Raw genomic sequence first — 27,018 nt, forward strand, 5'->3', positions numbered from 1 at the left:
ACTGCTCTTAAAAAAACAAAAAGGGCAGCTTTAAAGGCTTAGCTTGCTACACGCCCCACCCCACCAATGCTGGCTCCCAGTTGGTGGGAATGCTGGCTCCTGGGGCCCCGACACCCGCCTTGGCCTCCCCTTCCCCAATGCCCCTTCCACAGGGGTAGGGGGTTCTGTTCCCTTCACCTAGAAGAGACCTGGCACCAGGAGGTAAATCAGTAAACGCCTGATGCAGCTAGTCTTCCCTGGTGGGATCTGGCTCAGGCTGGCCAGGAGTTCCTGAGGATCCAAGACCTCCAACCCACCACGCCTCACACCCGGGGCTCCAGCACCCCTCCACCCCTAAGGAAAGGCACCAGATGAGGGCAAGTGCCCACTTTATTAGCCAGCAGCTGGTCTGCAGGGCTCCCCAAGGCCCACCCTCACAGGTGGACAACAGAATGAACCTGCTACCCGCTCCCCTGTCCCTGGGACCCTGGGGCCAGTGGGGAAGAGGAGATACCAGGGGCAGGGGGACTGGCCTCACAGAGGCCTCGTAAATACAAGGGGGTCACTGGCAGAGATGCAAAGGGCAGCAGGGTCTTGGGGAAGGCGGCCTATCCAGGGCGGTTCACGTCATGCAGCCTCCTGTGTCGACGGGGGCCCCCGTTCGGCGTCTAGGCGGCACAGGGGACTGTCGTACACCATCTGCAGGTTCACCTTGTGGCCCACCAGCTCCCGGATATTGTTGATGCCATATTTGATCATTGTTGGGCTTGGGAGGGGGGACATGACATGGTTTAACACAAGGTCAGGTCATGCTCTCTTCTGATCAGAACCTCTCTTACCACCTTCCTTGAGTAAAAGCCCAAGTCCTCCCTGGGGCTCAAAAGGCCCTGCTCAATCTGTCCTGTCACCTCCTCACCCTCATCTCCTCCCACTCTCCACCTTCACTCACTCATTCCCTCCAACCACACTGGCCTCCTTAGTGTTCTCCAAACACAGCAGGCCCGCTCCAGCCTCAGGGCCTTTGCACTGGCTATTCCCTCTGCCTGGAACGCCGTTCCCCAGATATCCTCACGGCTTACCAATTCACCCACCTTCAGTCTTTGCTCAGATGCCACCTCCTCTGAGAGGCCTTCCCTGACATCTCCTTAGCCTTCCCTGCTGTGTTTTCTCTGTAACACTGCTTTTGGACACACTTTAAGCTTTACTTGTTATTTATCTCACTAATTATCATCCTCTTTGTTCCACTAGCACCCCGGGCTTCATGGAAGTAGAGATGTGTATGTCATAATCACAGCACGGGACTCAGTACACAGCAGGTGCTCACTAAGGGTTTCTCAAATGAATGAACAAATGGATGGGGCTGAAAGTCTGCAGGCCCCCACGCCTGGCAAGCCACCTGAGTAAGGCAGCCAACACCCTAAGTGGTCTGGGTACTCACCGCTCAAGGGAGAGGCCCCAGGCAATGACTGACACGTTCTCGGGGAGCCCCATGGGCAGCAGCATCTCAGGGCGGAAGATCCCGGAGTTTCCAACCTCCACCCACTTCTTCAGGCCTGTGAAGGCAGGAGAAGGATGGGGCGGCTTGTGTGGGTGATACTGGGCCTGGCAGCTAGCTCGGGAGGTGGGGTGTGGGCTTGGCAGTGACGGGGACCTGGGCTGAGCCGTGGGCAGCCTGAGACCTCCCTCCCTGTCCCAGTACGGGGTTCCACCCTGACCTTGGTGGTAGCTGAACACTTCCATGCTGGGCTCAGTGTAGGGGTTGTAGGTCGGCTTGAAACGCAGCTGGGTGATACCTGGGTGGGGAGGCAGCCAAACAGAGCGGTGAGGCCGGGGGGGAAAAGGGGGAGGGTCAGGCTGACGACCAAGGCATCCTCCTGCTTGCCCACCCCAGCCCGCCTGCTCACCCAGCTTGGTGAAGAACTCCCGCAGGACGCCCATGAGGTGGCCTAGCGTGAGGCCGTGGTCAGCCACGACGCCCTCGATCTGGTGGAACTCGGCCAGGTGCGTGGCATCCAGGGTCTCATTCCGGAACACACGGTCAATGGAGAAGTATTTGGCCGCTGTGAAGGGCTTCTGGAGGTGAGAGGCAGGCCAGGCCCGGGCATGGGTGACAAGGTCAGGATGACAGCCCTGCCCCCTCCAACGCTGCCCAAGCCCCGCCACACCTTCTGGGCCAGGCGGTAGAGGGCGCGGGCGCTGGCCGACGTGGTGTGGGTGCGCAGTAGGTTTTTCCGAGCCTCGTCCAGTTTCCAGTTGTACTTGTACCTTCAGAGGGACATACAGGAAGTCCATGATGCAGCTCTCGGCCCCCAACCTCTTTCCCCCGACACCCCTGGGTGTCCTGCCCAGGACCCAAAGTCCTGGGTCCTGCCTTACCCCTGTGAGCCGTAGCCGCCCTGAGAGTGGGTCCGCTTGACGCGATGGACGTAGTCCATTGGGAGCTGCTGGGCCTGGGCTGGATCTGGGCAGGACAGAGCAACATCTGGTCAGTCAAGGAGCATTTCTCAAATAGCCACCGCACTGAAAACAGATAGTGACACAGGCAGCTCCCTCCTCCACCCTCCACAGCTGCCAGAGGGTACCTGGTAACACCTGAGTCAGTCACAACTGTCCTCTGCCCGGAACCTTCCGTGGTCCCATTTCCTTTTTTTTTGGCCATGCCGCACAGCTTGCAGGACTTAGTTCCCCAACCAGGGATTGAACCTGCACCCTAGGCAGTGAAAGCACAGAGTCCTAACCACTGGACTGCCAGGGAATTCTCTCCTCCCACTCCTAACTGATCACTTCCTCCAGCCACAGGGCTTCCCTGCTGATCTGTGAGCACACCAGGCATGTGCCAGCCTCAGGGCCTTTGCACTGGCCATTCCCTTTGCCTGGAACTTTCCTTCCCCAGGCATAGCTCCCTCCCTGACCTCCTTCCATCTTTGCTTAAGCAGCCTTCATTTTATTTTATTATTATTTTAAAAAATATTTTATTTATCTTGTTTATTTGGTTGCATCGGGTCTTGGTTGCAGCAGGCATGCTCCTTAGTTGCGGCAGGTGTGCTCCTTAGTTGTGGCTCGCCAGCTCCTTAGTTGCAGCATGCGAACTCTTAGTTGCGGCATGCACGTGGGATCTAGTTCCCTCACCAGGGACCAAACCCAGGCCCACTGCATTGGGAGCACGGACTTTTTTTTTTTAATTAATTTATTTTTGGCTGCATTGCGTCTTCATTGCTGTGCGTGGGCTTTCTCTGGCTGAGGCGAGCGCGGGCTTCTCATTGAGGTGGCTTCTCTTGCTGCGGAGCACGGGCTCTAGGTGCACGGGCTTCAGTAGTTGTGGCATGCAGGCTCAGTAGTCGTGGCTTGCAGGCTCTAGAGTGCAGGCTCAGTAGTTGCGGCGCACAGGCTTAGTTGCTCAGCGGCATGTGGGATCTTCCCGAACCAGGGATTGAACCCGTGTCCCCTGCGGTGGCAGGCGGAATCTTAACCACTGCGCCACCAGGGAAGTCCCAAGCAGCCTTTATTTAATTAATTAATTTATTTTTAAATAAATTTATTTTATTTATTTTTGGCTATGTTGGGTCTTCGTTGCTGTGCACGGGCTTTCTCTAGTTGTGGTGAGCAGGGGCTACTCTTCGTTGCAGTGCGCGAGCTTCTCATTGCAGTGGCTTCTCTTGTTGCGGAGCACGGGCTCTGGGCACGCGGACTTCAGTAGTTGTGGCTCATGGGCTCTACAGTGCAGGCTTAGTAGTTGTGGCACACGGGCTTAGTAGCTCCGCGGCATGTGGGATCTTCCTGGACCAGGGCTCGAACCCGCGTCCCCTGCATTGGCAGGCGGATTCTTAACCACTGTGCCACCAGGGAAGCCCGCAGCCTTTATTTTAAATTGACAGTGTGCTCCCCCCACAACATAACGTCAATTCCCCCATCGCATTTACTGCCATCTTGCATCGCCGTGTTTACAGCTTACTCAGAATTAAATGCATATCTCGCCCAACCAGGATATGCGGGTCTCATCAAGGCAAGGATTTGTGTCTCATTCATGGCTGTGACCCAGGTGTTTCACAGAGACTTTGGCACACAGGAGCTCAGTCATTGGTGCAGACTCTATGCTGCACGAATGTGCAAGTTCTTATGATTCCCTTCCAGAGACACAATTTTAGTGCACGTGAAAAGCCTGACATCAAATCCCAGCTCCACCGCCTATAAGCTGTGACCCTGGGCAAGTGATGTCCCCTCTCTGAGACCTAATTTCCTCACTTGCAAAACAGGGCTAACAGTCTACTTCCTATAGTTGATGGAAAGATTAGGACAGTGACAGCTAAGTTTTATATATATTTTTTTCTTTTTCTTTTTTTTTGCTCACACTACATGGCATGTGGAACTTCCCTGACAAGGGATCAAACCTGCGCCCCCCTGCAGCGGAAGCGGAGAGTCCTAACCACTGGACCACCAGGGAAGTCCCACGGCTCAGCAAGTTTTGGATGCTGAAATGATGACAATGGCGCTGTTGCTCCTGGCCAGGTAACAGGCACCCAACAGCCTCATCTGCCCTGCTGGTGGGGGAAACAACAACCATTTTGGAAAGTCATTCAATTTCAGAGAGTACTAAGGACTGTGGAAGGAAGAAAGAACTGGGAAGCAATGTTGAAGACTAGCAGTGAGGAGCTTTTAGAACTTGGGGGGACAAGGGCATGTCAGGGTGGCCTCTCTGAGGTGACATGTGAGCAGAGGCTTCATGCCAGAGCCTGCCATGAAGACCTGGGAGAAGACAGTTCTCGGCAGAAGCCACAGCACGGGCAAAGGCCCTGAGGTGGGCAGGAGGGGAGGTGGAAGAAGATCATAGAAGTTGATGATAGTGGCTCACACAGGTTTGTCAGCCACACTGAGGAGGATGGAGTTTATCCTGTAAAATGGTACGCCACCCCTAAAGGCTCTGCCCAGGCCTGGCACCTCTGATGGCGCGGCGGGGCCCACCCACCTCGCAGGAAGAAGGTGTCATGCTGGTCCCGTGCTGGGTGCTGCTGGGGCTGGAAGAGTGCGTCAAAGTTCCAGAAGGAGCTCTCAATGTAATTGTCGGTCGGCATCTCGGTGAACCTGGTGGGAGACACAGCCTGACTGCCCTGCCTGTGCCCAGCAGCTGGGCTGGCCCCACCCCCGGCCCCGTGCTTACCCCATCTCCAGGAAGATCTGCCGGAACTGGGTGCGGACCTTGAGCAGGGGGTGCAGGTGGCCGCTGTCAGGGAGGACGCCATGGGCCGAGAAATTGTAGGGCTTGAAGGGCCGGTCCCGCCAGGAGCCACTATGGGGGGATGCAGGGTACATGGGTCTGGTGGGGGCTGCCTACCACAGCCCCATCGGCCCCCAACTCTGGGGCTACCTCCTACCTGGAGATCATCTCTGGGCTCAGCTCTGTTTCCTGCTTGGAGATGCTGGTGCTAAAGGCACTGCCTTTGCTCACCCAGTAGGTCTTCAGGGTCCTGAGGCCAGAGGACAACGCTGTTACCTCCTCCAAGCGGTTTCCCTTGACCTCCCATCTGATGCTGACCCCAAAGTCACCCACCAAGTCACTCTGCTGTATTTTCTTCCTGACACTTACCATCTCCGGAATCCTCTTAGCTGGCCCCAACCTACATCCCTATGTTCATGCAGTTACTCATTCAACAAACATTTACTGAGAACCTGCTGTGTACCAGGGCCTATTCAAGGCACTAAGCATATAGCTAGGAGTGATAATAACAGGTCAAGTTTAGAGAGTTTATTCCATACTAGGCTCTGTTCCATAAAATCACCCCATAATCCTGTGTGAAAAGGAACCATTCTACACCTGTGTAAAAAGAAGGCTGGAAAGATCAGGTGACTTGGTCAAGGTCACACAGCTAGCATATGGCAGGGCTGGGACTTGAATCAGGCAGCCCCGCTCCAGTCTGCCTTTTTTTTTTTTTTTTTGGCCACGCCATGCACATGGGATCTTAGTTCCCCAACCAGGGATCGAACCCAGGCCTCCTGCGGTGGAAGCTCAGAGTCCTAACCACTGGACCACCAGGGAATTCCCAGTTTGCGTTCTTATAACTGCTAGGCCACTGCTACGTCTGCTCAAAGGAGTCGTCAGCTCTGTGAGGGCAGAGCCCCCAGCAGGTCCCAGCAGTCATAAACTTTCAGACAGTGCTTAGGACTGTAAAGGAAGCAAACCGGGCACAAGGGATGGAGACCAGGAGTGAGGAACTTTTATGGAATTCGAAGGGAGGAAAGGGTGTCAGGGTGGCCTCTCTAAGGGGACACGTGAGCAGAGGTTTGATGTCAGAACGTGCTTTGAAGAAGAGCAGGAAGATCTTTCCCGGCAGAAGGCACAGCAGAGGCAAAGGCCCTGACGTGGCACGAGCCTGGCGTGTGTGCTCGACAACCACAGTGTGAAGGGAGGCTGGGAGGAGACTGATGGCACCCTGGCCCAGTGTGGGCAGAATGGCTCCCCTTCTGCTCCAGGGCCATGCAGGTGACACAGGTGTGAGCCTGGGGGGTGGCACCCACTCACACTTCAGTCAGCAGCTTCCTCTTCCTGAGCTCGCTCCTCTCCTTCTCTCCCAGCTTCTCGGCCCGTCCACCCTGGACCAGCTGGAGCCGCCGCTGCACCTCATCTTCCACGCTATCCACCTGCCACAGCGATGGGTGTGAGGGGCTGTGAGGGCAGGGGGCCCCCCTGTCCGACCACCCGTCTAACCACCGCCCGGCAGGGACTCACCACTCTGAACACCCGGGGCCCGTCAGCAGCACTCTTGTCCACTCGGATCCACTTGTTGGACATGGCCTTGCTGAAGCCCACCTTGCCACTGGGCAGTCGCTGTGGGAGCAAGGCTGCAGTGAGGGGGGCACAAGGGTCGCCCTCATCCCAACACCTCCCTAGGCCCTGCCCACTCAGACTCCTACCATGAGCTCGCTCTGGGGCAGGCCCTCTGGGGGGACGCTGCGAAACACCCGGGCCTCATGGCTGCCCTCCCGGGCAATCTCCTCGCCCTCAGCGGTAAGCTCCCAGCGCTTGGTGGAGCGCAGCTCAGCCTCGATTATCTGTAGGAAAACAGGGGAACACGGGCAGGGACAGCGTTCAGATCCAGGCACCCCCTTGCCGCAGCACTGGGGATGCGGGTCAAAGAACAGCCTGTGATGTCAACTTTGCCTCTCAGCTGTACCACTTCCCAGCGGAGTGATCTCGCCTCGTTGAGCCTCAGTAGATCTTTTGTGACACGGGAAAAATGACAAAAATGATTCACACCTCCCAGGGTCAGGTAAAGTACTGAGGGTATTACCTGCTTGGCAAAGAACAAATCCTATCACTTTTGAACCTGGGAAAGATTTTTTTAAAGTCTCAGGTGAAATGATTTATTTCCACACTTACATGCATCTCAGTGTAGCCAGACGTCACAGAAGAACCCAGGCTGTCCACATTACACGCAGGAACCCTAGGCTCCCCTTTCATTCTAATTTCTAGCTCTGCTCCTCTCTTGCCGTGCGACCTTGGGAAAGTTGCTTAACGTCCCTGAGCAAATTTTCTTATCCATGAGAGAAGAGTGTGGTGGGCTCTACCTCAGAGAGTTGTTTTGAGTAACTAGGAAGGATGCAGAGCGCTTAGTATGCAACAAATGCTGCATAAATATAACTACTACTACATTAATATCATCGTCATCATCCTTACAATGAACCACATTAAACTGCCACTACTTAACCCTCAGTAGCCTACACAAATGTCACTTTCACATCAATCAAGGTACTGTCACCCCATACACCACAGTTTCAATCCCTTTCTGCACTGACGACCTCAGGCTTCAAATCCAGGTTTGCCTGTTCCTTCTAGTGTCACTGATCAAGATTCTGACCAGTGCTTAGAAGTTGTCACATCTGCAATATGGGGATAATAACAGCGCCGTCTACTGAAGGTCACATCAAAGATTGGATGAGGAATAAATCTGAGGCCAGAGCAGGGCACATCATGTAAGTTTGATGTTTTCAGCTATGTGTTTTGAGTCCTAGCCTCATGGATCCAGCCTGCTGGGTGACCCACGGGTCTGTCAGCATCCTCCCACTCTGGCTCCATCACCCTTCCCTTGTCCAAGCCAGAAGGCTGGGCTTCATCCGAGCTACCCCTACCTTTCCATGAACCTTATTTCATTCCTTCACCTGAATCCCTTTTCCATTCCAGCTGCCTCCCTACAGCCAGGGACCATACCCTGTAGTTTGGGGATGTGCCAGCCTCTGCCATTGTCCCCTTGCCTCCAGTCCTGCTCGCACCAATCCTTCCCAAGAGTGATGTAGGAGTACGCACATCTCATTGGCTCTAGCTCCTGCCATGGCCCCCCCAGTACCCCTGTGAGATAAAGACCTGCAAGGCCTCGCAAAATCTGGCTCTGCTGGGTCTCTCTCACCACCTGTGCCACCCCCCTACCCCACTGATCCTTAAAGTGCCATGGCTTTTCTACTCAATGCAGAAACCCGACTCAGCTGTCATCTCCTTTGGGATGCTCGCCCTGATCCTCAAGGCTGGGTCTGCTATCACCTCTGAGTTCCCCGTGCTTCCTCCATCACTCCGGTCACTTTAGTATATCCATTATACCGCAGCCTGCGTGAAGGCAGCGACTGCGTCTTTCTCGTCCACCATTCTCCTCTCCACCCCCTCAACACTGATCATGCCTCAATGGACGTTTACTGCATGAGGAACATCCGTACGCCGGGGCCCTCACTCGTTCCTGACTCCCCGCCTGCGCACCCTGGGCGGGACACATACAATTACTCCTAACCAGGCCTGAGATAATGTGGCCTGGAGGCAGAGCCCTCCTGGCAAGGGAACCGCAGGTGCAAAAGCGAGGAGGCCCGGCATCACCGGCCCAGCTCACCTCACCCAGCGCCTGCAGGCTCTTCACGGCGCCCACCACGGTCTGGTGCTCTACGCCCAGCTCGGCCGCCAGTTCTGCGCTGTCCAGGCCGCCATCGGCCGCCTCCAGCCGCTGAAGCAGCACCTCTGCCACCGGACCATCTGCCATGACTGCTGCCAGAGCGCTCGGCGTGTGCCTGCCGGCGCTCACAACAACCGGAACCGGAACCGGAATCGGCGCCGGGGGGCGTGCAACGTCATCTTGAGTGTGGCAGACTATGTTGCAGGGCTCGGGGTGCCGCCATCTTGAGCGTGTCACTTGAACTTCAGAGGGGGTTAGGCACCCAGTGCTGGCTGGACTGGTGGTTTCTGGTTGACCAGAGAAGTCAAATCAATGCCATCAAAGACAGACTCACAGCATTGTTTTAAGCTTCACCCAGCCCCACCAGCAGGGGCTGTGTGACCTTGTACTTCCGCCTCTCTGGGCCTCAGACAAGTCCTCCCTTAGGGATTCTTTCTTACCCGACAGGAGGGCTGTAGGTGGTGGACTCCAGACATAGTCATCCTGCTGATGTCAACTACTTTTATTTTTTTTATTATCATTTTAAGAATTATTTATTTGGTTGCACTGGGTCTTAAGTTGCAGCTCTCCAGCTCCTTGGTTGCAGCACATGGGCTCCTTAGTTGTGGCTCCAGGGCTCCTTAGTTGCGGCATGCATGTGGCATCTAGTTCCCTGGCCAGGGATCGAACCCAGGCCCCCTGCATTGGGAGCACGGAGTCCTAACCACTGCACCACCAGGGAAGTCCCTGATGTCAACTACTTTTAAATTTTCAAAGGGAGGCTGGGTAGGGACCAACCCTATTATAGAGGGGAGAAGGACTCAATAATAGTTATATTCAAGGTTGCAGCTAACCTGTATGGACGTTCTCCCCTGTGCCCAGCCCAGTGCTAAGTGCTTCAGGTGTCTTACTTCATTTTCCCCAAAACTGTATGATGTAGATACTGATATAATCTACATTTCACAGATGTGAAAACTGAGGCTTGGAGGGTGGTATGCCTTGCCCAAGGTTCTGCAAGGAGCTGGTGGAGAGTGTCAGAAATTATAAACACTCCAGAGCCTGACCCCTCCTCCCCATACCCCTGCTCTGAGAAGACCAATGTCAGGGAAATAATTTGTAGTATAGATCAGTGCTGTCCTGTAGAAATATAATTCAAGGTACTGGGAATTCCCTGGTGGTCCAGTGGTTAGGACTCCACTATTCCACTGCAGGGGGCACGGGTTTGATCCCTGGTCAGCATGCCGCAGCTTGGCCAAGACAAAACAAAACAAGAAATATATTTTGAGATAGAAATGTAATTTTACACATTTTAGTAGCAACGTTAAAAACAAAAGGGGTGAAATTAATTTGAAGAATTTATAGAAACTAAAATGTCCACATTATCATTTCAACACTTAATATAAAGCTACTAGTGAAATATTTTACATTAGTTTTTCACACTAAGTCTTCAAATTCTGATGTGTATTTTCCACTTACAGCTTAGTTCAGAGCAGCTACATTTCAAAAGCCGATAATCACATGTGGCCAGTGGAGACGACATGAGACAGCACAAGTAGATTCTAATCCCAGATCTGCCATTTTTGTCCCTCAGCCAAATCACTTAATCTTTCTGTGCCTCAGTTTCCTCGCTTGGATGGAAATGATATGAGCCCAGGTTACTATGAGAATTAAGTGAAATAGTACCCACACATGTATGCAATACTTGCTGGTACTAAATTGAGTGTGGACTCTGTGTTAGGTGCTGTTCTAAGCACCTACTCATTTAGCCATCACAACTGTTATTTGAGCCTGCTAAATGCGGTTACTAATATCCCCCAATGCTGGACCTACAGTGAGGTCCTGATAAAAATTCAGAATGCATCCCTCAAAGTCTCTTCTTAGCTTCAAAGCACTTTCCCCATTTTTGCTTATTTAATTCCAGCAAGAGTCCTTCTTTCCTTGCTTCTGTCACACGCCAAGTAGGTTTTAAGCCTGTTCTGTGCCCGGTGCTGCAGGAGACACTGTGGGGTGAGGGGGGGGAATGGTGAGGTGAACAAGACAGGCACAGTGTCTACCCTCTGGCAGGAAGCACCTAGCCCATGTGTCCCTGACACATGGTAGAAGGGAGGGAAGGCGGGGGGAAGGTCAGTGGAAGGCCTAGAGTGGTCATCCTAGACTTGGGGGGTCCTCGTGGGGGAGGACCAGGTTGGGCAATACTGGATACTGTCTTGGGGAAGGGGCAGAACCCCAACTTCTCCAAGACTCCTCATTCCTCTCTTTTCTGAGTCCCCACCACTAGAGGGGAAGCACCCCCTCCCCACCCTTTTGCCAGGATCCCCCCCTTCAGCAGTTTACTTCCACTTCCCAGGTCCAGAGCCAATTTGCTCAGAGTTTGGGAAAGCCCCAGCTCTCCTTCCTCCTTCCTGCAGCCTAGGGGCAGGGAGCTGGTGTGTCACTTTCAGTCATGTGCCTCTGGCTTCAGAAGAAGGCTCTAGTCTCAGGGGTCCTGGCCACCTCCCTTAGACCTTATCGTCCCCACCATCTGTCCCATTTTTTCCCTCCCCAACGGAACCCCCTGCCCTCTCATCTTTAGCCGTTTAATTGCAAAAGCAGGCCGTTTGTGGGAGACCACAAGGCAGTGACCCCTTTCATTTACCGGCTGAGGAGGGGATGGGGGGTAAAGGACAGGCTGCAATAAGGCGAACAACCGTAGGAGACCCAGCCTATAGTCACAACTTCGAGCCGTTCAGGGCTTCCTTCCCTCTGTCCCAGACATCCCTAAAAGCTTTGAAAGCATTTCTGCCGGCCAGCAGCTGGCCGGGGTCGCTCCTCTTGGCCTTTCAGGAGCTCCTGTGCCTTCAAAGAGGCTAAATGCCTTGCCCCAGCTCACACAGCAGCAGTCCGACAGGCTGCCAGGGAACTAGGGGCCGTATGGAGGAGAGAGCCGGCACTCCCCCCGCAGACCTGCACGGCTCTGGCGCTGGGGTGAAGCGAAGCCCCAGGGCTCGATGCCCTCTGCCCCATCCTGGCGGGGCGGGGGGCGGGAGTTAAGAGAGAGAGAGAGAAAGAGATGGAGAGAGAGAGGGTCGGAGTGGTGGGGTTCCCCAAATTCAGGGTAGAAAAGGCTAGGAAAACCTTGTCTACCCATCCCTGTAGACGGGATAAGCGGAGTCGATGCTGGAGCAGGGCCCTAGCTTTAAGCAGCGGCACCTGCACTCGCGCGGATTCTTTAAACGCCTAGATCTCTAGCGCTGCTAGCGGGCGAGGGCGGGGTTGGGCCGAGGTCTGGTCACATGACCTGGCCTGAGGTGCTCGAGGCCCCCACTCCACCGGTGGGCGTCCCCCACAACGCGTGGTCGACCTTCATTGGCCAGTGGTGTAGCCAATAGAAATCGGCCATCTGGGAACCCAGCGTTCCGAGGCACAGCTTAACTTGCTGAGCCCAGAAGGGTCCAATGGAAAGGCAGAGCTGTGGCCACAGACCAATGATAAGGTGGGGGAGGAGGGCCAAGAGACCGGACCAGGTTGGGTTGAGAGGCGGCCGGATATAAATTCGCACGGCTGGCGGCGCCGTCCGTCCCTACTGCAGAGCTACTGCTGGGAGAGCGACTTAAAGGGCCCGCGCGCCGCCGCCCCCTCGGCCCGCCATGCTGCTACCTGTGCTGGTGCTGCTCGGCCTTTTTGGCCTGGCCGCCGCTGAACCCGTCATTTACTTCAAGGAGCAGTTTCTGGACGGAGGTAACGGCTAGTCCCGCCTCGAGGCCGTCCTAACGACGCGGCTGGCCCCGCAGCCCATATCTGCGTGTCGCCTGTAATTACTGCTCAGAGGACCAACATAGTGGCCTTCAGGGACGAGAGCCGCAGGCGATCTTTCCTTCTGCGTCCCTGGGGAGCGGGGAGGGCGCGGCGGCCTTCCGCGGCGGGACTTAGAGTTCGCCCGAGGATCTTTTAAGCCACCAGAGATGTCAAACTAGAGGTTGGGGTGGGGACAGTCGGGGGGAGGGGGAAATCTCCTTCCTTGCCCCCAGCAGTTTGTAGCTCCTGGTAGATGTTTGGTGGGGGGTGATCAGCACCGCTACGCTGACCTGCCCCTTTGGTCCCCTAGATGGGTGGACCGAACGCTGGATCGAATCCAAACACAAACCGGATTTTGGTAAATTCGTTCTCAGTTCCGGCAAGTTCTACGGTGACCAGGAGAAAGATAAAGGTAAGAGCCTAGGGGTGGGTGCTCAGATCCAGGAGGACTTCCTGGAGGAAGGCCTAGTTACCACACAGTTTGGGTATCCCTAGAAGTACAACAGGTGGAGGAAGGGAGAGTCGTCTGTATTTCCCATCCTAAGGGTCTCCCGGGGTTTTTGCTGAGCCGTGATCTGACTACCGTTCCTTGCTAGGGCTACAGACAAGCCAGGATGCCCGGTTTTACGCTCTGTCTGCCAGATTCGAGCCCTTCAGCAATAAGGGTCATACACTGGTGGTGCAGTTCACCGTGAAACACGAACAGAACATCGACTGTGGGGGCGGCTACGTGAAGCTATTTCCAGATGGTCTGGACCAGACAGACATGCATGGAGACTCTGAATACAACATCATGTTTGGTGAGGGGGCCCCACCCTGATGCTGACCTCTGATTAGTTAGAGGGAGTTTGAAATTCCATGAGTTCTTTATAGCCCATGAAAAGTGGTCTTAAGATCATAGAAAACACTTAAATGTTTAGACATTTCTTTGGAGGGGAAGTTGAGAGAATAGTTACAGTTAGTAGCAACTTTCCGCATTGTTATCGTTGATTTAAGACTGCTAATTCGAGCTCTTTTATAAGGTAGGCATTTCCTAATTCTGCAAGTAAAGATACTGAGTTCTAGAGCACTGATTTTTTTTTTTTTTTAAAATCCCCAACCACAGTCCCTTAGAGATATCTGAATTTTGTCTTTTCACCTTGACAGACCTGAGTTTAAGAACCAAGTTTTCTTTTTGTAAATGGGTGGGGAGGGGTTCATAATGGTGGACAGTCTCTAGCTCTGACCGGATCTGCTTCTCATCAAGGCCCGGACATCTGTGGCCCTGGCACCAAGAAGGTTCATGTCATCTTCAACTACAAGGGCAAGAACGTGCTAATCAACAAGGATATCCGTTGCAAGGTGTGCTCTGGGGGTGGTGACAAATGGCTGTCAGGGAAGGCTCAGAGGCCAGCCTGGTGGGCGGGGCACTGATCTCCCACTCTCTTCAGGACGATGAATTCACACACCTGTACACGCTGATTGTGCGGCCTGATAATACCTATGAGGTAAAGATTGACAACAGCCAGGTGGAGTCAGGCTCCTTGGAGGACGATTGGGATTTCTTGCCTCCCAAGAAGATAAAGGATCCTGATGCTGTAAAGCCTGAAGACTGGGACGAGCGAGCCAAGGTTGATGACCCTACAGACTCCAAGCCTGAGGTTGGTTCTTGGGCAGGGGCTCCCCACCATGGAGGGTGTGGAGGACAGCTGGGCCAACTCTGACCTCCTAATATACCTTCAGGACTGGGACAAGCCTGAGCACATTCCTGACCCCGATGCTAAGAAGCCCGAGGACTGGGATGAAGAGATGGACGGAGAGTGGGAACCACCAGTGATTCAGAACCCAGAGTACAAGGTGAGCCTGGGGCTCTGAGCAGGGCGGTGCACAGTGGGGAACGCACTGATCTCCACTCACCCACCAGTGCACTTCTTCTGCAGGGTGAGTGGAAGCCCCGGCAGATTGACAACCCAGATTACAAGGGCATTTGGATCCACCCAGAGATCGACAACCCTGAGTATTCCCCTGATAGCAACATCTACGCCTATGAAAACTTTGCTGTACTGGGCTTGGATCTATGGCAGGTGAGACACGGAGGGAAGAGAAGGATCCCAGGACCTCAGGTGCTCAGGGTCAACCCAGGAGGAAAGGGACAAAGGAGTTCTGACTCCAAAATGGTGCTTTTTTTTTTTTTTAAAGAAATTCCTGGTTTGTCTTTATGGCGTTCTTACAGCACCCACTTTGAAGTTGTACTTACTAACTTCTTGGTACTTTTTCAAGTATCTATGGGAACCAACTCATTTAATTGCCCCCAACAACCTGGAAGGTGGTTAGATAATCCCATTAGAAAATTAGGTTCACAGGGACTGAATTTTTGTCTGTTTTGTTCACCGATGTACCTTCTGCACCTAAGAATGGTGCCTGGCACGTCGTAGGTACTAGAGAAATATTTAAAGAAGGGAGTGAGACCCCTTTTTACAGGTGAAGAAACTGAGGTGCAGAGAGGTGAAGTCACCAGACCGAGGTCATGTAGGCAGGAAATGGCAGAGCTGGGGTTTGAACCCAGGCAGCCTGTTTTTTAACTGCAACATTATACTGTACCATTGTGTAGTGGTTATGGGAATATGGGCAGGAGACCTTTTCGAGGCCAAGGCCAACAGGTTATATCCCCTCTGACCACCCTTCCGACCACCCGTCTACTCCCCGGCCCCATACAGGTCAAGTCTGGCACCATCTTTGACAACTTCCTCATCACCAACGACGAAGCATACGCTGAGGAGTTTGGCAACGAGACGTGGGGTGTTACGAAGGTGGGACCAGGGTCCAGTCTTGGGCTTGGGGGTGGGCAGGGCTGTCAAGGGAGTCCGGGCCCTGAGGTGTGTGGTTTGCACACAGGCAGCAGAAAAACAAATGAAGGACAAGCAAGACGAAGAGCAGAGGCTAAAGGAGGAGGAGGAGGAGAAGAAGCGCAAGGAAGAGGAGGAGGCAGACAAGGAAGATGAGGAGGACAAGGAGGAGGATGAGGAGGATGAGGATGAGAAAGAGGAAGAGGAGGAAGAAGACACTGCCGCCGGCCAGGCCAAGGATGAGCTGTAGGGCCCACGCCGCCGCCTCCAGGGCTGGACTGAGGCCTGAGTGCTCCTGCCGCAGAGCCGGCCGCGCCAAATAATGTCTCTATGAGACTGGAGAACTTTCATTTTTTTCCAGGCGGGTTCCAATTTGGGGTGGATTTTGTTTTTGTTCTCCCCCTCCCTTTTTTTTTTTTTTTTTTAAGTTTTTTTTTTTTTTTTTTTTAAACTGGTGTTTTGCCTCTGATTCTCTTTCAGCCCTTACCCCTGGCCTTCCATCTTTCTTGATTTGACATCTTTGCTTTCTGCTGTCCCCTTATCTCCCCAGATCCCTTAGTTCCCCTCCAACTTGGGGACTCAGGGTGGGGTGTGGCGTGGAGGAGAAGCCCAGGCCCAAGATTCCATCTGCTCTCCTTCCTGGATCCCACGGGGGGGTAGGAGAAGAGGGTGGCATCACCAGCCTTCCAGCACTGAGAAAGTATGGGGCTCCTAAGGCCTGAGCTCTGACCTCCCTCTCTCCTTTCTCCCCTGCCCCCAGGACTGGGCCAGTTCCGAGTGGGGCAGCGGGTTCTAGCTCGGCTCATACTGAGAATGTAAGAACTACAAATGCAATTTCTATTAAATTAAGTTTTGTGTCTTCCTCCTGTGTTTCCTTTTGGGGTAGGTGACTCTTAAGTGGGGCTCATTTTGCAGCCACTACAAGTGTTGGTTGAATGTCCCGTAAGGTTACAGGGGCCCTTGTTTATCCCCAGAACCCCAAACAGGTGGGAAAGAGTATTCTAAGTGCCATTACAAATACTCCACTTATTAACTCACTGAGTCGTTGCATCAAACTGGTGAGTTTCGGTTCTAGTACCAGTTGTGTTTGATGAGGAGACTGAGATTTAGTAAGAGGTGGGGTTTGAACCCACGCCTTAGCCACCAACTTATACCAACCGTTTTACACTGCACCGCATATGTACGTCTTACCTGTTAAGGAGCAAGACGACACAGCTATTGGACAGTTTTAAACACATTTTCTTAATATTAGCCAGTGTCAAAAGCTATTAATTCTCTTTATAGTCAAGGAAGTAGGTTCAGAAATGGTATCTAGCTTGTCCAGTGGTCTTCAGTGGCCAAGTCAGGATTTGACCCTCTTGAAGGGAAAGAGAGGGCACCAAGGGATGGTGCAAAAGTGGCAGAGGAGAGTGTGGACCCCTAGGGTTGGCCTAGGCCCACATCTGTTGGAGTCCTCAAGGCTGCCACTTACGTCCAGTGGGTGGTTGGGAACTGATGTCCCTTGTTGCCAGAGGTAAGAATCCCTCAGCCAAGTCTGGCCTATTCTTGTGGAAGCTTCTTAGCTCAGGGCGTGCAGTGAAGGGAGAAGCAGCAGGACCTGGTAACAGTTGGGTAACGAGTGAGGTGTGGCAGGCGACTGCCTGGTGTCCTACTTGGATGGGAATGTTGAGAAGAGCAGGTTAGGAGGCAGGTAATGGTCAGTTCAGGATTGGGGGAGAGAGTCCACCCACTAGAAGATAAGACCATCACCTCCATCCTGTCTGCCAAAGCACCCTCTTCAGCTTTGGCCAACCAACTCTTCGATTCCTTGTTCCTTGGATAGGCCTCCTTTGAGCTTCCTGTGTCCTGTGTCCTAGCGCCACCCTTCTGGGAAGCCTCCAGGATTGGCATATCCAGGGAAAGTTTAAGGAGATAATTTTGTATTCAGTGTAGGGAAGCCTTGAAAGTTACATCTTCCTTAAAAACTGGGGTCAGACTGGGGGTAGCTGGGTGAACAAAGTGATCAGGGAAGGAGCCAGCAGAGAGGTGGGGAGACCCAGGAGCTAGAACTGTTAGATTCATTCCAAAAATCCAGCTCGTCCCTCAGGAATGGATGGGGCCACAAAATGGCCTCGTGTCCCCAGTTCCTTGGCCAAACGTGTTTACAGAGTTTTCGTTTAATTGTTGATGACCTTTCAAGTATTCTTTGTAGTTCTTTCAGGGCTTGACAGGCTTCCTGTCAGGGTAGCCAGACCAGAATAAAACTCATTTGGAACGAGCAAAAAAACACGAACATTTTATGGAAGAAATAAAAGTATAACAAGTACATGAAGAGTTTGTTCAACGTCAACAAATAAATGACACTCGTGGGCTTGAAACTGGGGACGTCGGAGCCATTTTGTGGCCGCATGACGTCACCGCTAACGGGCAGGGCGTCACTCGCAGGAAGCCACGTGACGGTTGAGCGAGAAGCCCCCCCACCCCCGGAGCAGAGTTTAGTCTGCGCATGCCTGGCTCGAGGCCGCTCTCGTGTGCATGCTCACGAAGGCAAAGGGGGCGCGCTCAGGACACGTGCTGCGGTGGTCGGCGCGCGCACCGCCTGCCCCGGAAGCGGTCGGCTTACGGCGCGGCTGGGCGCTAAGATGGCGGCGGCGTGAGTTGCATGTCGTGTGAGGATCCCGGGGCCGCCGCGTCGCTCGGGCCCCACCATGGCCGTCACGATCACGCTCAAAACGCTGCAGCAGCAGACCTTCAAGATCCGCATGGAACCTGATGAGACGGTGCGAGCCAGGCCGGAGCCCGGGAGCGGGAGCGACGGGTGCCGGGGATGGGGTGGGGGCGGGGAGGCCGGGAACCTGACAAGAGAGGTGGGGAAGACGGCGCGGAGCCGGGCCGTGCCCATTCTCCTAACGGGCCTGACTTTCCCAGATACCCTGATGGTCCCTGGCTCAGCCCCTGGTGGCTCGGGCGGAGCTCTTGGATCTCTCTCCAGGCGAGGCTCCACCCCCGGGGCGCCCGCCAGGCCCCGGGTCCAATGTCAGTGTCTTCGCGGGGCGCGGGAGCCGCGGGCTCGGATTACCGGCCGGCCTGCTCTGGGATGGGTCCTCCGAGTTCCCAGCTTTGTAGGCTTCTCCTCGGGACGTTGGTGGCCGAATCTGGGAGTAGTGACCAGGAGATGCCGGGTGATGACAGCAACGACGATAATAATAAACGGTCTTGACTTTCAGTGGTCCGTGTTTGTTCTTCACCAGTCGCTGAGCGTTTTTGTGTTATCTTACTAAATCTGCGAAGTAGGCTTGTCATTTGGGGACTCTGAGTCTCCCCACTTTACAGATGCGGAAACTTGGATTAAAGAACTTCGGTATAGTTGCATATGCACAAAGCAAGTCATGGCAGAGCGGTTTCAACTCGGAATTGCCTAAAGTGAAAGCCCACGGTCTAAACATGATGCTGTCCTTTTAGCTAAAAAGAGACTTAGGACCTAACAAACATATGTACTTGGCACTTTTTGCACAATTTCCCCCACGAGGGAGACATTGAAGTTCACTTTTTGTAGAGAAGGAAACAGACTCAGATTTTTTGACCAGCCTAACTTTTTGATTTGGGGCAAGTTGGTTAATCTCTCTGTACTTCTGTTTTTCTCAAATATAAAATGAGACCAATGGTAACTTTCACTCAGTTATTATGAGGTTTTAAACTTGTGACCCGTGTACGTTTACAATAGCGGTGTCAACTTAGGATTCTCTTAGTAAAGATGACTCTCAGCAGCATGGAGTGAGGAATGGTCCTATCTCCCGTTTATTTTGATTTGCGTTTCATCATGTTTACGTCATCTGAAATATGTGTTTTTTCTTCTCCCAAATAAATGTCATCTCTATGAGAACAGGGAGTTGTGCTGAGTTTTGTTCTCTGCTGTATCGTCACTGTCTAAAACTGCACCTGGCACATATCAAGTGTTCAGCAAATATTCTGTTGAATGGTGGAATGGTCTAGTATGCTTGATTATGAAGCTTAGCTTCTCATCCATCAGGGCTTGCAGCCTGCCCCCAAACTAGAAGGGAAGAGAGAATCTCGGGGTTTGCAGTGACTGTCTACCCCTTCCTCCAGGTGAAGGTGCTGAAGGAGAAGATAGAAGCTGAGAAGGGTCGTGATGCTTTCCCCGTGGCTGGACAGAAACTCATCTATGCTGGCAAGATCCTGAGCGATGATGTCCCCATCAAGGACTATCACATCGATGAGAAGAACTTTGTGGTCGTCATGGTGACCAAGGTGGGTGATGTATGCTGGTTGGGAGGGTGGGTGGATTAGCTGGGGAGCTGGCAAAGAGCATGTGTGCCCAAGAGAGATTAGCCATGAACAGGGTGGGGCTGAGATGTGGAAGGATGTTGGGGCTAGATAGAGTTACTGATGCCTGCTCCCTTTTTCTGGGTGTCACAGGCCAAAACTAGCCCAGGCACCTCAGTACCCCCAGAGGCTTCACCCACTGCTGCCCCGGAGTCTTCCACATCCTTCCCATCGGCCCCTGCCTCAGGCATGTCTAATCCCCCACCTACCGCCAAAGAGGACAAGAGCCCATCGGAGGAATCAGCCCCCACGACGTCCCCGGAGTCTGTGTCCGGGTAAGGCAGGGAGCAGCAACCCCAGATTGGGCCCTGTCTTTCCGGCACATTTCAGCGCCCACATTCGTGGTTCCACACACCTTGGGGGAGGGCAAGCCACCAGAAGCCAGGGTCCGATTTCTCTCTCTTGAATTTGCAGCTCTGTTCCCTCTTCAGGTAGCAGCGGGCGAGAGGAAGACGCGGCCTCCACGCTAGGTGGGTGGGTGGTCCCCAGAGCGAAAATGACTGGGTGCCCCAGCCATCAGCTGGGCCTTGTGTGGGTGTGGGAGGGCCTGGGAGCTGTCCTTCCCTCTCCTTGGTGACCCGCCTTTTGCCGCTCCCTCCACAGTGACTGGCTCTGAGTACGAGACGATGCTGACGGAGATCATGTCCATGGGCTACGAGCGGGAGCGGGTCGTGGCTGCCCTGAGGGCCAGCTACAACAATCCGCACCGGGCCGTGGAGTATCTACTCACGGTGAGGTGCGGCTGCTGCCGCCTGGGGAGTCCTCAAGGGAGCATGCAGGCTTCGGTGCCCTGATGGCTGGTCAAAATCTGGCCCCAAGAGCCTTTGGGTTACGGTTCTAGCCAGGAAAGACCTCCTGCAGGAGCCTGGACATGAGCGATGGGGTGGACCTGTGGAGGGCAGAGCAGAGGCTTCACGTGTCTCCCGCCAGGGCTGAGTATGCAGGAAGGAGGCAGTGGGCAGTCTGTGCTTTGAACTAAATAGGACCCCTGACAGGGAATTCCTGGGAGCCCCGAGCCGGAACACGGTTCTGTCCAGGAGAGCCAAGTACCCGAGCAGCCGGCCACAGAAGCAGGTGAGTGGATTGGGAGGTGTGCATGTGGGGTGTCTGCTGTCAAGGCACCTGACTCATCCCAACCCCCCATACTTCAGGGAGGCCAGGGTGGTGTCTGACCGCACCCTTTCCTCCTGCCAGCAGGAGAGAACCCCTTGGAATTCCTGCGGGATCAGCCCCAGTTCCAGAACATGCGGCAGGTGATTCAGCAGAACCCGGCGCTGCTGCCAGCCCTGCTCCAGCAGCTGGGCCAGGAGAACCCCCAGCTTTTACAGGTACAGGCCTGGGGGCAGAGGGAGTCAGTGCAGGTACCATCTCTCTTCTCCTGGGGGGTACCACAGCCCCAGAGAGTGAGCCTGGCCCAGCGTGGTATGTAGGCATCTATGCTTGGAAAGCAGGACTAACGACAGCCTTCTGCTGTTCCGTGCGACCTAAGGACCTACGTGGTTTCACGTAATGCTCTCAACCACTCTATAAGGTGTGGGTGCTACTGTCATCTCCACTCCGTGGAGGAAGATGCCAGAGGCTTGGAGCAGCCTGGCAACTGGTGGAGTGTGCGTCTGCCTCCAGTCTCTGGATCCTGTGCTCTGGCTCCACTCCGCGTTTAGCTGTTGCTTCCTGAGTGTCCGTGGGGTTGTATGGCAGCACCCAGGACTGCTGTGCCCTAGTTGGTTTTGGGACCACCGTGCTCAGCAAGGCTCTATCCTGTCCTTGAAGGTTCCTAGGCAGAGGGGCAGTGGCCCCTGGGTGGGACAGGGTCTTCTGGGTCCTCTGTGAAAGCCTGCCTCTCCTGCTTCAGGCGTCTGCTGCTTCTACCCCCGACTTTTCAGTCTCCTGTGCTGACTCCTGCTCACCTCCAGATGTTGGAGGGCCAGGGCTGCGCATCTCCATTTATCTGCAGTCAACCCTGGGGCTTTCAGTCTGTGGCGACCCTTAAATCCATATGACCAGTCTGGACCCTCTGGATGCCATGCTCTCCCGTGACTGACTTGATACCTCCATGAAAATGCTTTCTAGATATCCAAGACCAGAACAGATCCTCCCAGCCCTCCCTAACCCCGCAAGGACCAACCTGGGGTTGCTTGAGCCCCAGGCACTGGGGGCCTGCTGGGGTTGTCCCTCACCTGTCCTCTTTGCTCTACTTCCAGAACATCTCGCTCAGCCCAGCCCTGCACTCCACCTCTGTGGCTGCCACCTCATCTTCTCCCGGGTCCCCTGGTGGCCACCACCCAGTTCTCTGCATCTGCACAGCCCCCACGGTCCATTCTCCACTAGGAGCCAGATTCCTGAAAACGCACTTTTTCCTTTGATGTGTAAATTTTCAGATGTACATAAAAATAGAGAGAGGCATATTAGAACCCCCAGATACCCAACACCCAGATGAGTTAATCTTTTTAAAAGGTACACGGATGTCTTTCCCTATTTAATCCTCACCACCGTGGTGTCCCATTGCACTAGAAGGCACGAGAAGAAAGCATATCTGGTCCCTGCCTCTCTGATCTTCTGCTTCCTCCTTCCCTTCCTTGTTTACTGTTTTGCCACATGGATCTTTTGCTTTTGGAATTTTCCAAATGAACCCCATCCCTGGGCCTTTACACTTGATGTTTGCTCTACGTGGAGGGAAACTTCCTTCCCCATTCCGTAGTTCACAGGGCCCTCTCTCCTGGCCTAAAGTGTCTTTCCCAGCCCAAGATCTACCCTAATGTATGTCACGCCCAGTATTTACATTGTAAGTAACTGTCAACTTGCTTGTTTACGGCCTGTCTCTCCACCCTGGAACATCAGCTCCTCTAGGACAGGGCCCATGTCCACCGTGTGGCTGTTTGGCCAGAATAGACACCCTCTAAATATTTGCTGAGTGAATGAAAGAAAAAGCAAGGGCTGTGACAGGGACCTGGGGAAGGGGGGGACAAGGGCTGTGGGTCACCATCACTTCCTCTGTCTCCCACAGCAAATCAGCCGGCACCAGGAGCAGTTCATCCAGATGTTGAACGAGCCCCCTGGGGAGCTGGCAGACATCTCGGACGTGGAGGGTGAGGTGGGTGCAATAGGTGAGGAGGCCCCCCAGATGAACTACATCCAGGTGACACCGCAGGAAAAAGAGGCTATAGAGAGGGTAAGAGATCTGGCTGAGAGGGATGACCTCATGGGTGGGCAGGGCCCCTACCTCTTGCTCATACCTGCCCGTCTTCCCGCAGTTGAAGGCCCTGGGCTTCCCAGAGAGCCTGGTGATCCAGGCCTACTTCGCTTGTGAAAAAAACGAGAACTTGGCTGCCAACTTCCTCCTGAGTCAGAACTTTGATGACGAGTGATGCCGGGAGGCCAGGCCGCCCACCGCTCCCTCCTCCCCACCCCCAACTCCACAAAAGTTTTATAAAAGAAAAAAATATATATATATTCATGTTTATTTAAGAAGTGGAAAAAAAAATCAAAAACTAATAAAAACCAAAACACTCCACCCCAACTTCCCACTCTCCTGAAGTGGCCCCGCATTCCCATCTTGGCCTGAGAAGACCTGGGCCAGACAGCTGTCCTCCCATCCCCCACCCGAGCCCAGCCTGCTCCAAGGAGCTGGCAGGACTGGAGGTGACAGATGGGCCCCTCTTGGCCTCTGTCCCAGCTCCCTGCAGCCAGATGGAGAGGCGGCTGCTTGCTTCCCCATCCCCCAAAGAGCCCCTGAGAGCTCCCCCGCCCTCTTGCAGGGTGAGGGGAAGCTGGAGCTCCAAACTTTGATCCTCCATTGGAGTGGCCCAAATCTTTCCATCTGGGGTGAGCACTCAGAGGCCCAAGACCCCTCCATGGTCTGGCCTTGGCCTCCATCCTGCATCCTTTTGCTGGGGGGCGAGGAGGTCTGGTTTGTCTTGCCTGGGTAAGGGGAAACATCAGAGTCATTCTGGAGGTCAAGGCCACCCCCCACCGCAGAACAGAACCGTGTCTCTGATAAAGGTTTTGAAGTGAATAAAGTTTTAAAAGCCAGTCCTGTGGTTTGTGCCTGCTGGGGCTTCCCACTCCAGCTTTATGGGTCTGGGGCTAGTTGGGCACAGGAGATGCGGGAATGCCGTGGAGGGGCAGAGGGGTCTGTCAGCCTCTGCAGACTGTGGCTCCCAGTGTCTCCACTCCCCCTCCCCCAAGCTGTCTCACTCCCAGGCAATGGGCCCCAGCCCTGGCTCAGCCTTGGAAGGGCTGCTTCTCCCTGCCCCCCACCATCATCACCACAGTCTGTTTTGGCTACACTTCCCCCCTGGTAATTGGCTAATTACTGGAGATTAATGTTGGTAAACAGAAGCCTTCTTCTCCTCTGCCATCTGCTCCTCCATTATTTCCCCACTGCATCCCCCTTTCACTCCCCCTGAAGCCCCAGAGTTAGTCGGCATGGCCTAGAGTCCCTAAGTGAGCAGAGTCAGGGAAGGGTGGGGATTCCCTGGCGCCAGGTGCTGGGGAAAGAACCAGGGTGCCCAGGGAGGGGTGTGATAAGAGAGGATGCAGAGCTCTTCAGGGGTGGGGCTGTCAGGCAGCAGGTTTTATTGGGAAAGAACACCACTCAGGAGCTGGGTGTCGCAGAGTCTGCTGGGTCCTGGGCTGCAGCAGCGGCCATCGCAGCAGCTCGTGCCTCCTTCTTCTTTCTTTGTTTCTCCTCTTTGAGGCGCTTGCGATGCTGCTTCTCCAAGTCCTGCAGCAGCTCCTGGAAGCGGGCACTCCTCGGGTCCACGTGGTATCCCAGGCGCTCCTGGGCCTCAGCCTGCAGCCGAGCCCTCCGCTCCTTGTCCGCTCGCTCCTTCTCCCTGCGCTCCTGCTGCTGCCGCTGCCAGGTCTCAATCATCTGTGGCATCTTGGCCATGCGCTCTTCAATGAGCTGCTCCCTGCAGGGGAAAGAGAGTGGTCAGTGAGGGCAGCCAGAGCAGTACCCATCCACCCATACCCCGCCCCCAAGCCTTTGCCCACATCCTGCATCTCCCAACTCCCCCACGTCTCAAGATGAAACACTGGGAAGACTTATGGTGGCCATTAAAACTGTGAAGAAATTCTTGACAAGTGAAGAGAGGCGGGAGAGAGAAACCAACATGTGTAGCCTTGAGCATGAGAGAACCAAGCCCCAGTAATTCCTAGGAGCAGACCCCAAGTCAACGCAACATTTCCCTGAGCTGTCTACTGAATGTCGCATGTTATGCCAGCTATTCCCACAGCTCACTCCTCCATCCTACAGACATCACTGAGCAACCGCTGCATGCCAGGCCTACTTCGAGGCACAGAAGTGAAGGCAAGAAATGGATTGGACCTTTCCCTCCAATCCTGTGAGTTTGTAGGTGTGAGTCGCTGTCCCATTTTAAGAATTAGAAACATGAAACTGAAAGCCCCATGGCAGGGGTTAGCCAGCTGGGATAACTGGGGTTATCAGAGAGGTGTTCACATCCTAACTCCACCGTTCACTGCCTAAGTGACTGGACAAGTGACTTCACCTTCCTAGGCCTCAGTGTCCTACCTCTAAAATAAGGGTGGTTCCCTCTTCCTCTTAAAGCTGCTGTGAGGACAAGAACAATAAACACCAGGAACACACCTGCCTGCCTTTGGCTGCCCCCTCCCTGCAGTAAGTGGCACAATCAATGTCCCTGGTCTTGCCTCCATTCTACTCCAAATCCTTCAGACCTGCCTCCAAGTCTGACCTCTGCCCTTGATTCCATGCCCCATCACCTCCCACTCTTCCCCAGCTACACTAATGTCCAGGCTGTTCCTCAAAGCACATTCCTACCTCAGGGCCTTTGCACCAGCTGTTCCCGCTTCCCATGACTACCACTGATCATTCAGGTTTCTGCTTAAACATTTAAACGTCAAATTCTCAGAGAGGCCTGAGGCCTACCAAACCGAAGTCCCCCTCAGGCATGCATTCTCCACCCAATTTTATCTTCCTAATGGCTCTCGGTCACCACCTGAAATTTTTTTTTTGCTCCCTGCTGTGTCCTCAGCAGGGGGGACAAGGCCTTGCGCACAGTAGGCGCTCAGTAAAGATTTGTTGATGAAAGACTAAATGAACTGTTATTCAGAAGTCTGTTTTGTATCTAGATGAGGATTCACGTAAATACTGCATGCAAACCCCGCGATAAAATGCCCGATGGACTAAGTACTGCTGTTGGGACACAGTTCACCCGCGGCCCGCAGCCCCGCGCCTGCCCGACCGCACGCACGCACCTGGCTCGTAGCTTCTGCTCCTCGGCCAACTGCTGCACCCGCAGCGACTCCTGCATGGCCGCCAGGCTCGGGTACCATTCGCGCTCCTCAGCCTCCAGCTCGTGCAGCTGTTTCCGCGAAGGCCACAGAGAACCGGCGGCCACACCGGAGGCGGCGCCGTGCCGCCCGAACTGCTTAGCTGCGTAGCGCGGCCCCAGCTGCCAGGGCGGGGTCAGTGGGTCATCCGGGTCGGGCCACCAGGGCCCCTTTGAGCGGCGCGGGGGCGGAGGCGCTCGGTAGGCGCGGGAGCCCGGGCCTAGGGTCATCGCCAACCCGAGCAGGCTGCGCGCCTGCCTTACGGGCGCAGCCATATTGGCCGTACGGGGTCCTCGCGCGCTGGCCGGGCTGGCCAAGGCGCTGCCTGCGCGTGAGGTTTGCTGAAGCCCCGGAGGAGGCCGGTAACTTCCCTACCGCCTCTGTTCCGGGCAGGGAGGATAAGAGGGGAGTAATATTTTTTTTTTACACATCTTCAAGTGTAATTTTAAATTTTATTGTAGCAGTTAATTTATTAAAGTCGTATTTAAAATTTAATTTTATATTTTAAAAATAGCAATTACTTTCTATGTTAAAATTTAAATGTTTAACATTTAAAATCATTTAAATATTTAAACATTCAAATGTCATTTCAATTTTAAGTTCAATCTACGTAGTACTTTATATTTTAATTTAAATATTTTAAATCTATTCAAAATATTTAAATTTTATAAACATTTAAATATTGTTCATAACATTATTTATTTTATGCTTTTTAATTTGATCTTAGTATCTTTGTTAAAATTTTAATTTTCAATAATTATTTAAAGCTTTACTTAACATTTATTTTAAATATTTACATTTCTGTTTAAAACATTTAAATTTGAATGTAGCTATTGTTTAAGATATTTATGTAGAAATTTTATTTTAAATTCTATTGTAAATAGTTACTTTATGCCTTTTAA

At 53.7% G+C, this 27,018-nt stretch overlaps 4 protein-coding genes across 5 annotated transcripts; 2 read left to right on the forward strand and 2 right to left on the reverse strand.

Moving 5' to 3' along the window:
- Positions 1-351: 351 nt before the first annotated feature.
- On the reverse strand, positions 352-9,029 carry FARSA (phenylalanyl-tRNA synthetase subunit alpha). The gene is made up of 13 exons (XM_036846019.1): positions 8,844-9,029; positions 6,886-7,023; positions 6,701-6,799; positions 6,494-6,612; positions 5,349-5,441; positions 5,135-5,263; positions 4,943-5,058; positions 2,356-2,440; positions 2,145-2,244; positions 1,884-2,052; positions 1,695-1,772; positions 1,418-1,532; positions 352-745 (listed from the first exon to the last, which is right to left on the reverse strand). Exons 1-13 carry the CDS (start codon positions 8,988-8,990, stop codon positions 607-609), a joined length of 1,527 nt encoding a protein of 508 aa, XP_036701914.1. The 5' UTR covers positions 8,991-9,029; the 3' UTR covers positions 352-606.
- Positions 9,030-12,422: 3,393 nt separating this feature from the next.
- On the forward strand, positions 12,423-16,343 carry CALR (calreticulin). Its single transcript, XM_036846022.1, has 9 exons — positions 12,423-12,599; positions 12,967-13,068; positions 13,253-13,456; positions 13,903-13,997; positions 14,087-14,296; positions 14,379-14,492; positions 14,576-14,719; positions 15,353-15,445; positions 15,531-16,343. The coding sequence occupies exons 1-9, from the start codon at positions 12,509-12,511 to the stop codon at positions 15,729-15,731; spliced, it is 1,254 nt and encodes a 417-aa protein (XP_036701917.1). The 5' UTR covers positions 12,423-12,508; the 3' UTR covers positions 15,732-16,343.
- Positions 16,344-17,950: 1,607 nt separating this feature from the next.
- RAD23A (RAD23 homolog A, nucleotide excision repair protein) lies at positions 17,951-23,833 on the forward strand. Of its 2 annotated transcripts, none has more exons than XM_036847905.1 (9): positions 17,951-18,240; positions 19,568-19,729; positions 19,898-20,079; positions 20,219-20,274; positions 20,408-20,535; positions 20,800-20,878; positions 21,002-21,132; positions 22,809-22,973; positions 23,056-23,833. In XM_036847905.1, exons 1-9 carry the CDS (start codon positions 18,169-18,171, stop codon positions 23,167-23,169), a joined length of 1,089 nt encoding a protein of 362 aa, XP_036703800.1. In that variant the 5' UTR covers positions 17,951-18,168; the 3' UTR covers positions 23,170-23,833. The 2 variants fall into 2 exon arrangements, with proteins under 2 accessions (XP_036703800.1, XP_036703799.1); XM_036847904.1 differs by having other exon boundaries at positions 17,984-18,240; positions 20,999-21,132.
- Positions 23,834-24,348: 515 nt separating this feature from the next.
- GADD45GIP1 (GADD45G interacting protein 1) lies at positions 24,349-26,425 on the reverse strand. The gene is made up of 2 exons (XM_036847906.1): positions 26,042-26,425; positions 24,349-24,717 (listed from the first exon to the last, which is right to left on the reverse strand). The coding sequence occupies exons 1-2, from the start codon at positions 26,389-26,391 to the stop codon at positions 24,399-24,401; spliced, it is 669 nt and encodes a 222-aa protein (XP_036703801.1). The 5' UTR covers positions 26,392-26,425; the 3' UTR covers positions 24,349-24,398.
- Between the last annotated feature and the right edge of the window lie 593 nt (positions 26,426-27,018).

Source organism: Balaenoptera musculus, chromosome 3 (assembly GCF_009873245.2).
Source record: "Balaenoptera musculus isolate JJ_BM4_2016_0621 chromosome 3, mBalMus1.pri.v3, whole genome shotgun sequence".
Taxonomy (NCBI): domain Eukaryota; kingdom Metazoa; phylum Chordata; class Mammalia; order Artiodactyla; family Balaenopteridae; genus Balaenoptera; species Balaenoptera musculus.

What these genes read in the sequence shown, in the direction of transcription:
- CALR (XM_036846022.1), top strand. Translation starts at nt 12,509, where the DNA reads ATGCTGCTACCTGTGCTGGTGCTGCTCGGCCTTTTTGGCCTGGCCGCC. An exon ending in CTACAGACTCCAAGCCTGAG is followed by an intron (nt 14,297 to 14,378) that starts GTTGGTTCTTGG and finishes ATATACCTTCAG; the next exon opens with GACTGGGACAAGCCTGAGCA. An exon ending in TGGGCTTGGATCTATGGCAG is followed by an intron (nt 14,720 to 15,352) that starts GTGAGACACGGA and finishes GGCCCCATACAG; the next exon opens with GTCAAGTCTGGCACCATCTT.
- GADD45GIP1 (XM_036847906.1), bottom strand. Translation starts at nt 26,391, where the DNA reads ATGGCTGCGCCCGTAAGGCAGGCGCGCAGCCTGCTCGGGTTGGCGATG. An exon ending in GAGCAGAAGCTACGAGCCAG is followed by an intron (nt 24,718 to 26,041) that starts GTGCGTGCGTGC and finishes TTTCCCCTGCAG; the next exon opens with GGAGCAGCTCATTGAAGAGC.
- RAD23A (XM_036847904.1), top strand. Translation starts at nt 18,169, where the DNA reads ATGGCCGTCACGATCACGCTCAAAACGCTGCAGCAGCAGACCTTCAAG. An exon ending in TGGTCGTCATGGTGACCAAG is followed by an intron (nt 19,730 to 19,897) that starts GTGGGTGATGTA and finishes TGGGTGTCACAG; the next exon opens with GCCAAAACTAGCCCAGGCAC. An exon ending in AGACGCGGCCTCCACGCTAG is followed by an intron (nt 20,275 to 20,407) that starts GTGGGTGGGTGG and finishes CTCCCTCCACAG; the next exon opens with TGACTGGCTCTGAGTACGAG.
- FARSA (XM_036846019.1), bottom strand. Translation starts at nt 8,990, where the DNA reads ATGGCAGATGGTCCGGTGGCAGAGGTGCTGCTTCAGCGGCTGGAGGCG. An exon ending in TGCCCCAGAGCGAGCTCATG is followed by an intron (nt 6,800 to 6,885) that starts GTAGGAGTCTGA and finishes TTGCTCCCACAG; the next exon opens with CGACTGCCCAGTGGCAAGGT. An exon ending in GGCCCCGGGTGTTCAGAGTG is followed by an intron (nt 6,613 to 6,700) that starts GTGAGTCCCTGC and finishes TCGCTGTGGCAG; the next exon opens with GTGGATAGCGTGGAAGATGA.